Source organism: Staurois parvus, unplaced genomic scaffold (genome assembly GCF_062004578.1).
Source record: "Staurois parvus isolate SC_StPar_1 unplaced genomic scaffold, SC_StPar_1.0 ptg000402l, whole genome shotgun sequence".
Taxonomy (NCBI): Eukaryota; Metazoa; Chordata; class Amphibia; order Anura; family Ranidae; genus Staurois; species Staurois parvus.
In genome coordinates, this window is record NW_028318198.1 from 480,751 (window position 1) to 492,877 (window position 12,127).

Below are 12,127 nucleotides of genomic sequence, written 5' to 3' on the forward strand. Positions count from 1 at the left end.
TGATAAAGAACCTAACACAAAGTTATTACACATCACATAGGGGACTTTTGGCCCCTACATGACAAGATTTTAGTGAAAAGTGTGAAAAAAATAAAGTTACAACCAAACACTAAGAATACCCCCCCCCCATCCCGCTTCCCCCCATACACATAAATGAAAACACAGCCATCAGAGCACCTATGTACAAAAACTTTACTTGCACTACACGCTACATATTGCCACACATGTTGTGATGAGAGGAATAATCCTAGGGTCATCATTTTCAGCTAACTTTAAAGTGATGAACTGTAGAGGCTTCAAATGACACCTATGGAAAACACAGGGTACCAAATATGTGCAGGGTGCTTTCAGAAAATATGTAATGATTGGGGGTTTTAACTAATCTTCAGGCATAAAATGACAACAATGGCAAAAAAAACCCCTTTTATCCCTTTACAGTTTTAACCTACTCACCGTCCATCCCACATTACCTACTTTTTCCTTCCCTTCCAACCACCCTCTTCTTTCCCTGTTACGCTTTCTTGCAGACTTCTGACACCAGGTTCATTAGTCCTAATTTTTATCAGGTGGTGTCTGTAGCTATATTACCCCATTTGGTACAAAATGCCCTATTTGGCATTTTATAGCTCTGATTAATCTTCATACCGCTTCCACCAATGTTTTCTCCCCCCCCCCCCCAGAAAAAGAAATCAAAATAATTTAGACAAAAAAAAGGGACTATGAAAGACTTTAGCAATGACTCACGCAGCTTGCAAAGTTAAATAGACGCCACCCAGTTCCTTACCTAGGTGCATCTTTGTTCTCCTCATTAACACATTGATGCAGCAAATCAATAAACCTTTGAGGAAATGCTGTATAGTCTACCAGCAGACCCTGCTGTAGCTTTAGACTTTGAAAATCATCTTCAGAAACAACAAGATTATACAAAAAGAAAAGATCGGTATCATCTGTCATTCGAACAACGAGATTCTGCAGAAAAGGAAACAATGCATTAGTTAAGAGAAGGACCAAAATTGGAGTCAAAACTTAAATCTTAGTAGGTAATGTAACACAAGTGTCTTTGCAGGAAAATAATAATAATAATAAAAAAAAAAAGCTAGGCAGCAGAAAAATTACCCCTGCAGAGTTAAATGCTGGTCACAATCTAGGGCTAGGAGTATTCTGTAGTACTTACCCTTTTCCTCACTACAGCAGCTTTACTTTATGCTGTGTGACCGGTCACCTGAAGCCTCTTCACTAAGGCGCTCTGCCTGGGGATTGCATTCTGATGTAATCACATACAATGCAGGACCAAGAGTCCTGCATTGTATATGAGGACAAGGAGGGCTCGTCACAACCCAGAGCACTGGAGTGAAGAGAAGAATGCTAGCTGAGTGATGAATAAGGCAAGTACTACAGCCTTTTCCTCTACCCCTTAAACTTAACAAGCATTCAATCCTTGCAGTGTGGGGGAAATCCACTGCAAGATCATTTTTTTTGTTTTAATCCCAGAGTTCAGCTTTATAGCTGAATTCCAGGATGAACAAATATTGTCTAAATACAAGAGGCATTTGTAGTCATGAATAAGGTTGTCCTGTGTCGAAGTAAAAAAAGAACAGTCACTGCTTGCACATGGTGACAGGTCTTGTATCCCCTGCTACCCTCTTCAGCATTACAGGCTTTCCCTGTCTCCTGAGCAGCCATGTAGTTCAGAGAACACTGCAGGTCCACCACACTCCCTCCGCTGACAATTCTGTGGGCTCTCTCAACTAAATGGCTGAATTGGTGGTGGAAAGATGGTGCACTGGAAATATGGTGACGTTGCATCTTTGAGGTTCACAGAAGTCAGGAAGTCAGGGTACCCAGCCTGACTTCCCCGATGGATTCCATACAGAATTGCTGAACTTTAAGATCAAAGGATCATCCTTTTAGAATGCGAACAAAAACGAAGGCATGCTAATAGTAGGAGGGGTTATCTTGTTTGACCTACATTTTTTATTTTTTTTTTGCCAGTGTATTTCTCTTGTATGTGGCAGTATTATTACGATTATACAGGATTTATATAGCAACATCAGTTTGTGCAGCACTTTACAAAGTGAGGGCAGACAGTACAGTTCAATACAGGAGAAATAAGAGGGCGCTGCTCGTTAGAGCTTACAATCTTAAAGGGAAGGTCAAGTGATACAGAAGGTAATAACTGTTAAGGAAGAGATGAAGGAGAAAATAAAAATATATTTGTGAAGCGGGATAGGATTCTCTAAAGAGATGGGTTTTCAAGGATCGCTTAAAAGGTGGATAAAGTAGGAGATGGTCAGACTGATGGGGCAAGGAGTTCATGAGGATGGGAGAGTCTCTTGAGAAAGCGAGCACAGGAGGTGCTAAGGGAGATAGAGAGCAGGAAGTCTTGGGAGGACCGAAGACAATGATTTGGTTGGTACTTTGAAACTAGGTTAGTGATGTAGCGGAGGTTCAGTTGTGGATGGCTTTGTAAATTGTTAGCATTTTGATTTTTATTCGTTGAGCAAGTGAAAGCCAGTGAAGGGATCAGCAGAGTGGGGTATGTCATGGAAATTTTGTATTGTTGGTCGAACTTTAAATGTGTCATATATTCGTGTTATTCATATGTCTCTCGTGTGGCTTAATTAAAGCTCTGAAGGCTGCAATTGGGCCATGCGCATGTACAATGTATGTATTACAGTACTCAGCTCGGTAACGGATGAGATGGCAGATCTGCACTTATAGACCGGCGTGTATACCACCACGGCATTCGATGCAAATGCCGCTGGCAGTAGACCGCGGGCCTGTATCCACATATCAGCAGCATAGTACCACATGGACTCCGTGCCGCAAGGCGCCAAGCGGTACGAACTCCGCGTGTAGGCTTATGCATATCTTACAACCCATTACCAATCTGAACTGTATCCGGATGGATGTGTTTTAATAAAGATCGTATCGGGCCCATCCAGGTACAGACTGATATTTCTAGGGAATGCTTGTACAGAGAATGAACATACTGCTAGGAGCTGGAACAAGAGATATGCTCTCCACAGAGGGCTCATGGGGGGAAGGGGAGGAAGTCTGCTGACCTCAGAAGGCTCATGGGGGAGGACCAGTGACAGATAATAGGAAAGGCTACGCTCCAATCGGAATGTACATCCTGTGTATAGGCACTCCCCATTGCATTGTTCTGTGGGAGGGGTTTGACCTTATTCATGTGGGGGGGCGTGTGTGTATTTGTAATAAAACCAAAGGGGAGAATGAAAATTGCCCTTATGTGAATTCAACCATCAACCTGAAAGTGTCGTGTGATCATTTCCAGGTATAGGGAGCTCCACCCCCCACATTTCAACAGAAGCTAACCCATTTGGATGGGCAGGAATTGTGTAGTTTAGCTGCAGTCGTGGTAAGCGAGATTCGCACAGCTTTATGGGGGATTTCTGCGCATCCAACTGCGGGTACTCACGGTAAGGAGAAATTCGTTAAAGCGAATTTCCAAGACAGGTAGGAGACAATGAATGGTTGGGTAAGGTGAATGAGTCTGTCAGCAGCATTCATGATGGACTGGATGCAAAGAAAAACAAATAAACAGGGTGCACTGGCCTAGTGCATTACCTTAAAAAAACATTTATTGATAAAAAAAATTATTATACTCATAGATGACAATAATGTCAAAGGCACATCATAAAAATAGCACTGTCCAGTCCACACATAGTGATGACCGCAATGGGAACCCTGGACCTCCAACAGGCTAACGCGTTTCGAGGACTTGTCTTTTCCTCAGAGCCAAGTCCTCAAAACGCATTAGGCTGTTGGAGGTCCAGGGTTCCCATTGCGGACATCACTAAATGTGGACTAGACAGTGCTGTTTTTTTATGATGTGCCTTTAAGATTATTGTCATCTGTGAGTATAATACTTTTTACCAATACATTTTTTTTAAAGATAATGCACTAGGCCTGTGCGCCCTCTGTTTGTTTTTCTTTGCATCCAGTGCGTTTGGGCTTCCCCGGTCCTTTGAGAGCAGCAAGGCTGCACTTTCCAAGGCAGTTGATATGTGGTTGTAGCCTTTGTGGAGTCCCTCCCCAAGCGCAGGAATAAACAGTCAGGTCCATAAATATTCGGACATCGACACAATTCTAACATTTTTGGCTCTATACACCACCACAATGGATTTGAAATGAAACGAACAAGATGTGCTTTAACTGCAGACTGTCAGCTTTAATTTGAGGGTATTTACATCCAAATCAGGTGAACGGTGTAGGAATTACAACAGTTTGCATATGTGCCTCCCACTTGTTAAGGGACCAAAAGTATTGGGACAGAATAATCATAAATCAAACTTTCACTTTTTTATACTTGGTTGCAAATCATTTGCAGTCAATTACAGCCTAAAGTCTGGAACGCATAGACGCCACCAGACGCTGGGTTTCATCCCTGGTGATGCTCTGCCAGGCCTCTACTGCAACTGTCTTCAGTTCTTGCTTGTTCTTGGGGCATTTTCTCTTCAATTTTGTTTTCAGCAAGTGAAATGCATGCTCAATCGGATTCAGGTCAGGTGATTGACTTAGCCATTGCATAACATTCCACTTTTTTCCCTTAAAAAACTCTGTGGTTGCTTTTGCAGTATGCTTTGGGTCATTGTCCATCTGCACTGTGAAGCGGCGTCCAATGAGTTCTGAAGCATTTGGCTGAATATGAGCAGATAATATTGCCCGAAACACTTCAGAATTCATCCTGCTGCTTTTGTCAGCAGTCACATCATCAATAAATACAAGAGAACCAGTTCCATTGGCAGCCATACATGCCCACGCCATGACACTACCACCACCATGCTTCACTGATGAGGTGGTATGCTTAGGATCATGAGCAGTTCCTTTCCTTCTCCATACTCTTCTCTTCCCATCACTCTGGTACAAGTTGATCTTGGTCTCATCTGTCCATAGGATGTTGTTCCAGAACTGTGAAGGCTTTTTTAGATGTCGTTTGGCAAACTCTAATCTGGCCTTCCTGTTAATGAGGCTCACCAATGGTTTACATCTTGTGGTGAACCCTCTGTATTCACTCTGGTGAAGTCTTCTCTTGATTGTTGACTTTGACACACATACACCTACCTCCTGGAGAGTGTTCTTGATCTGGCCAACCGTTGTGAAGGGTGTTTTTTTCACCAGGGAAAGAATTCTTCGGTCATCCACCACAGTTGTTTTCTGTGGTCTTCTGGGTCTTTTAGTGTTGCTGAGCTCACCGGTGCGTTCCTTCTTTTTAAGAATGTTCCAAACAGTTGTTTTGGCCACGCCTAATGTTTTTGCTATCTCTCTGATGGGTTTGTTTTGTTTTTTCAGCCTAATGATGGCTTGCTTCACTGATATGGACAGCTCTTTGGATTTCATCTTGAGAGTTGACAGCAACAGATTCCAAATGCAAATAGCACACTTGAAATGAACTCTGGACCTTTTATCTGCTCATTGTAATTGGGATAATGAGGGAATAACACACACCTGGTCATGGAACAGCTGAGAAGCCAATTGTCCCATTACTTTTGGTCCCTTAACAACTGGGAGGCACATATGCAAACTGTTTTAATTCCTACACCATTCACCTGATTTGGATGTAAATACCCTCAAATTAAAGCTGACAGTCTGCAAGTAAAGCACATCTTGTTCGTTTAATTTCAAATCCATTGTGATGGTGTATAGAGCCAAAAATTTTAGAATTGTGTCGATGTCCCAATATTTATGGACCCGACTGTATGTGTACATCATTCATGATGGACTGAAGGGGGAATAGCCCATGTAAAGGTAAGCCAATGGGAAGGGAGTTGCAGTAGTAAAGGCAAAAAACATAACCAGGGAATACATTAGAAGCTTTGTGGTGTTGTTGGTTAAGGGGTGTATTTTGAAGAGCCAGAGGTGGCAAAATTGGGACAGTGATTGGATTTGGGGCCAAAATGAAAGTTCAGAGTCTAGGATATCACCTAACATTGTCATGTGGGGGACAGACTAATTGTTGAGCTATCAATCTCAGGGGAACGGGCACATGGGGGAGTAAATATTACGAGCTCAATTTTGGGTACAGTTTGCGGACATGGTGTGACATCCATACTGATATGTTTGTTAGTAAATGATGCTTGAGGAAACCAATGGGGTGAACTGAAGGGTAGAAGTTTTGGGTATCATAAGCATAGAAATGGTATTGAGAGCCGTGGCAGGCTAAAAGTTGACCTAGGAAGGAGATGTAGATCGAGAATAAGAGAGGTCCGAAATCAGAGGGTCCGAAAACAGAGTTTTGAGGGACCCCCAACAGAAAAAGGAAGAGGAGAAAGCAGAGTTGCAAGTGACACTGAATGTGCGGTGAGATAGGCAAGATAAGAACCAAGAGTACAGCCACAGAGACCAAGAGACTGTAGGTTACATGAGGGCGGAGGGGGGTTGCGGTCAACAGTGCCAAAGGCAGCAGAGAGGTCAAAGAGTAAGACTCATTGGTTTTAGCCACTAGTAAATTGTTGGAAAATATAGTCTTAAATTAGTATTTTGGAAACTGTATGGAATTAAAGTAGAATTTAAAAAGGCTGAAAAATTGTTTTCATTATGAATAGATTAACCTTTCAGTCAAATGAATTGCGTTGGAAGCCACAGAGGGTTTTTACACACACACATAGAGCAGCTACAACAGCTGTGTGCAAATCTGACAGGACGATTTTCTGTTGTGAGATGGAGGGAATCAGGCAGCTGTATGACCATGGCCCAATCGCTTTCCCGCACCCTTAGTACATTCATGCTCTCCCTTCAGGTTTCCTGGATAAAAATTGGGTAATATATTGCAATACCTTTGTATTTTTTACTGAAATTTGAAACAGTTGCTGAAAAATTGGGTTTCCCATTTCAGAAAATATATAATGTTTTGTGTTTAAGTAATCATCAGGCCTATAATCATTGCACATAAGTTAAAAACAACCTCATCCTGCCCTATACCTCCGATTACCCAGTTTAAATATTTAGGGGTTACCATCTCCCTGGTCATTCCTGATTTCTGCTCTCTTAATATACACCCCCTCCTCACTAGATTCCGGGATAAAATCACGATTTGGACAAAACTCAAACTGTCTGTTGTCTGTAGAGTAAATAAAATAAAGATGATTCTTATGCCCCAACTTTTGAATTTCCTCCATAATTACCCAGTTGTAATCCCACTTTCAGTTTTTCATCAAGTAAACTCTCTATCCCACTTCTGATCTAGAATGATTGCCCTCCCAGGATCCGTTTGGAGCAGCTCCAATGCCCTCAGGATGGCAGAGGTTTTGCTCTTACCAATCCCTGGCTTTACTACTTGGCAGCACATTCACAACACCTAGTACAGGAATATTGAATTGATTTCGCCTGACACCTGGGACATGTAGTTCCGGGTGCCGGGCAGGTAGTTTTTTTAATCCTTCAGCCTTGGGGTGGGCAACAGGGCTCACCAGTCAGGAGGAAGCATGCTGGCGGCAGCACTGCCGCCGATTGCTTCCACACAGTACGCCCCCCACGTGAACCGCCTACTGTCTCCCAGGCTCCACTTACCCATCTGTAGGCCCAAGACTGGCTCACCGCTGTCGGCTAGAGTGGAGGGAGGAGACGGACACATCCGCTCCCCTCCCCTTCTTTTCCTGACCCGGAAGTGACATTATGAGGTCACTTCTGGGTCCCCGTTCAAAGATTTCCTGGCCATCGAGGCCGGGAAATAATGTAATACAGTGCGATGTGCACTGCATTACATTCAGGGGAGGCATCCAGGGTGTTTTAGACCCTGGATGTCTCAATAAACCTGTCACCAAAAATCATTACATAGGGGACTTGTCCCCATGTGATGAAAAAAAAAAAAATTACGTTAAAAAAAGTTTAGTTTTTTATTGTAAAACATCAAAGTTGCACCCAAGCACATAGCATCACCCACGCCCCTAAAAAAAATTAAGTCCCCCCACATATACACACGTACAAGCGTAAAAGCACACACTGGGGCACTATGCATGAAAACGTTGATTGCTATATGCGTTTTACATATCGCCATGCACGTCAAAATGACGGCAATAATTCCATGACCAGACCTCCTTCGTAACGCTAAACTGATGACCTATATAAAAGGGGCTTTAAAAGTGTCGTCTATAGAAAATATAGGGTACTGAAGTTCACCACCATTGCACAAGCGAGCGCAAATTTACGTTTTGACATGTTGGATATCTATTTACTTGGTGCAACCTCGTCTTTTATATTTGACAAAAAAATAGGGTATATAATTGTTTTTTTGTGCCCTAAAATTAACTTGCTTGTATTTTTTACTGAACTTTAGCGGTAACTTCATGCGACATAAAAAATTGTAACGACCGCTGTTTTATTGTCTGGGGTATCTGCTTTCAGAAAATATATAATGTTTGGGGGTTGTGTGTAACCTTCAGGCCCAAAATGATTTTTCAAACGTGTGCAAAAAAAAAAAAAGACCGCAAAAACGAATCTGGTAGCGAAAGGCATAAGCGATAAGCCAGACACTCCCCTTTCCTGACAAGCCCCCAATCGGTGCTCATTACACTGCAACATCTCTCCCCTCCCTGCTAGTTCTCGGGTGCGAACTGGAGAGAGGCAGGGAGGAAGAGATAAACAGCGCAATGTTAAAATTATTACACGTTTAAGTCGCCATAAAGCCCCTTTTGACTTTAAAAGCCGCAGACATTCCTAAAAGCACCTCAGATTTAAATACGGTTTTGGTTCAAATTTATTTTTTTTTTATCTCAAGTAGATTATCATGAGGGACAAGTAGATGGGGCACATTGTTTCTTTCAAAGATTTCCACACCGTTGCTAGTAGGTTGCATGTCACCTATTACAGACACGATCCCGGTGGCCATAAACTCCTATACTCAAATTGCCCTAATACACACTCAGAATACATCCATCCCTGAGGCACTTGAATCTCAAGCGTTTGTGACATCAATGGATGTTTCCCTAAGTATAACAATGCAAAAGATTTGGAATAAAACTAGGTTTCTACAGTGCATTCACGGTTTCACTGCATATAGTGTGATTTGGCATAATACCTCATATGCTGAGCTGGTTAAATTGGAACTGGGCCCATGCTGAAAAAGCTATAGAATTGCAGTAAGTCCCCAACTTATGAACATTCGAGTTGCAAACTTTCAGATACGAACGGAGCTTGCATTATGAACATTCGTAGATGCGAACAAAGCGCCGGAAGTAGCTCACGTATCTGCAAGACATTGTCACAGCTGCGCTGCTGTGTGCTTACTGTACAGTACAGTGTGATAGTGTACTGAACAGAGCCCAGGATGTCCGGAACCAAGAGGAAAAGCAGTGGTGATGTGGAGTGTGTCTGTTAGATAGAGATATATATATATATATATATATATATATATATATATATATATATATATATATATATTGTATATATATATGTTTGATTTTAAAGGATTTTATCCCTGTAAGAAATGTACTACATGTAAGGCCACTAATATGACAAGGAGATCTGTATTAGAGTTCACATCCAATAATACAGGGGCTAATTTTAAAATTAAGAAATTTATTACATGTTCGACTAAGTATGTGACTTATGTATTTTAACCCCAGAGACCACTAAACAGCTCATCCACTCCATCATATCACGACTCAACTACTGCAACTCCCTCCTCACTGGCCTGCCTCGCCGCTGGCTATCCCCGCTTCAGTCGATCCTGAATACGGCTGCCAGACTCATTCACCTTTCTAACCGCTCCATCTCCGCCACCCCCCTCTGCCAATCCCTCCACTGGCTTCCGATTGCGCAACGGATCAAATTCAAAATCCTAACACTGACGTACAAAGCTGTCCACCATACTGCCCCGAACTACATCACTGAGCTAATATCCAAGTACCGCCCAGCACGCACACTCCGCTCCTCACAAGACCTCCTCTCTAGTTCCCTGGTCTCCTCCTCCCATGCCCGCCTCCAGGACTTCTCCAGGGTGTCACCCATTCTCTGGAACTCCCTGCCCCAACCCATCAGATTATCACCTACTCTCCTCTCCTTTAGGCGCACCCTGAAAACCCATCTCTTCAGGGAAGCCTACCCCACCCCCTGCTAACCTGACGACCTCCTCCACTCTTCCTACCACTCCATCCCCCACAGCTATCTCCTCCTGTGCCACCATCCCCTCCCTCCTAGATTGTAAGCTCGAAAGAGCAGGGCCCTCAATCCCCTCATGTTCTGCATTGTATTGGTATTGTTCTGTCACATGTTCTGTCCCCCTTTGTAATGTACAGCGCTGAGCGAACCATTGGCGCTTTATAAAATACTGTATAATAATAATAATAATAATGTATTGGAATGTTTCTGCAAACTTCAGTATGTAGGAAGAACATCTAGGTCCCTACAGATTAGACTAGGGGAACATATAACTAATATAAAGAAAAGGGAAAAAGGACCATTGCCTTTCGAGGCATTTTAGGGATCATAATTGTGACCAGAGTATGCTGAAGTTTTGTGGAATAGATAGGATGGATACACATTGGAGGGGTGGTGACAGATTAAAAGCCCTTTCCCAAAATGAGACCTTCTGGATTTATGAACTTAAGACCTTGAGACCCTATGGGTTAAATGTGGATTTGGACCTGAATGCTTTTATTTCTAATTTTTAATAAGCCTTTGTGGATTTTATACATATTTTATATGTTCTTGAGAGGATATACGCGATTGGTTATAATTTTAAAAATTATTAATTATCGTAGGGTTATTTTTAGGAATATGTTTGAGAATTTTTTAGTATTATCAATTAGGTTCTCAGAAGAGGAATTACAGTTTTTATAGTATGACTTACTGTTCTATTACATAAGATTATTAGATCATGGAATTTTACATACATATATACCGTATTTTTCGCTCCATAAGACGTACTTTTTTCCCCTCAAAAAAGGGGGGGAAATGTCAGTGCGTTTTATGGAGCAAATATGGAGCGGCCGGTCCGGTATTTCCACCGCCGCTGTGTCAGAATACCGGGCCGGCCGCTCAGCTCTGCAGCGGGACCTTATAGAGATGACTGCTGACCTTTGGGGAGGTGGGGAGCGGGTACCTGAATTTGACAGGTACCCGCTCTTACTTCCGCGGAGTTGTTCTTTGATCCTACCTGTTCCTCTATCCAGCGGCGCACTGTCTTCCCGGCTTCTGTAGTGTGGGCGCCAGCCGGGTGCCAAGTGCGCATGCGCAAGAAGCGGTGCTTTTTGTGAATGGTAAGGCGGTACCTGGGACACGACAGATCCCAGAAGCCGCCGGACCAATCACAAAGCGCAAGTGCTTCTCGCTCATGCGCACTGGGCACCCGGCTGTCATGCCGAGAGCCGACACTGCAGAAGCCGGGAAGACAGCGCGCAGCTGGGTAGAGGAACAGGTAAGATCAAAGAACAACTCCGCGGAAAAGCAGGTACCTGTCAAATTCAGGTACCCGCTCCCCCCCCTCCCCAAAAGATCAGCAGTCATCTCCTGTGCTGTCCGCAGTCTCTGGTCATCTCCTGTACTATGTCTGCAGTCCATTAGTTCAGAATTTTTTTTTTCCTGTTTTCTGCCTCTAAAACCTAGGTGCGTTTTATGGTCTGGTGCGTCTTATGGAGCGAAAAATACGGTACATGTTATATGTAAATTTAGGTAAACTTATTGGGAGTTTACATTTTGTCCTCTAGGGGGTGTTATTTGATTGGTATTTACCATATTATCTATGTTTCTAATTTTAAACAACTTTGGTTATAAGGATATTGTTTTATCAACACTGGAAGGAATATACAGTCATGGCCGAAATTGTTGGCACCCTTGATATTTTTCCTGAAAATCAAGTATTTCACACAAAAAAGGTATTGCATTAACACATGTTTTGCTATACACATGTTTATTCCCTTTGTATGTATTGGAACAAATATAAAACAGAGGCAGAAAAGCAAATATGACATAATGTCACACAAAACCCCAAAAATGGGCTGGACAAAAGTATTGGCACCCTTAACTTAATATTTGGTTGCACACCCTTTGGAAAACATAACTGAAATCAGTCGCTTCCTATAACCATCAATAAGCTTCTGACACCTCTCACCCGGAATTTTGGACCACTCTTCCTTTGCAAACAGCTCCAGGTCTCTCTTATTGG

The 12,127-nt window shown here is 42.7% G+C and overlaps 1 protein-coding gene across 3 annotated transcripts in view; it reads right to left on the minus strand.

Moving 5' to 3' along the window:
* The window catches only part of SASS6 (SAS-6 centriolar assembly protein), a 72,358-nt gene that overhangs the window by 41,251 nt on the left and 18,980 nt on the right, over positions 1 to 12,127 (minus strand). For all 3 annotated transcript variants that reach the window (XM_089686568.1, XM_089686569.1, XM_089686567.1), the window contains exon 3: positions 785 to 969. In XM_089686568.1, coding sequence (XP_089542694.1) covers positions 785 to 969 — 185 coding nt within the window. The remainder of the gene's footprint in view (positions 1 to 784; positions 970 to 12,127) is intronic.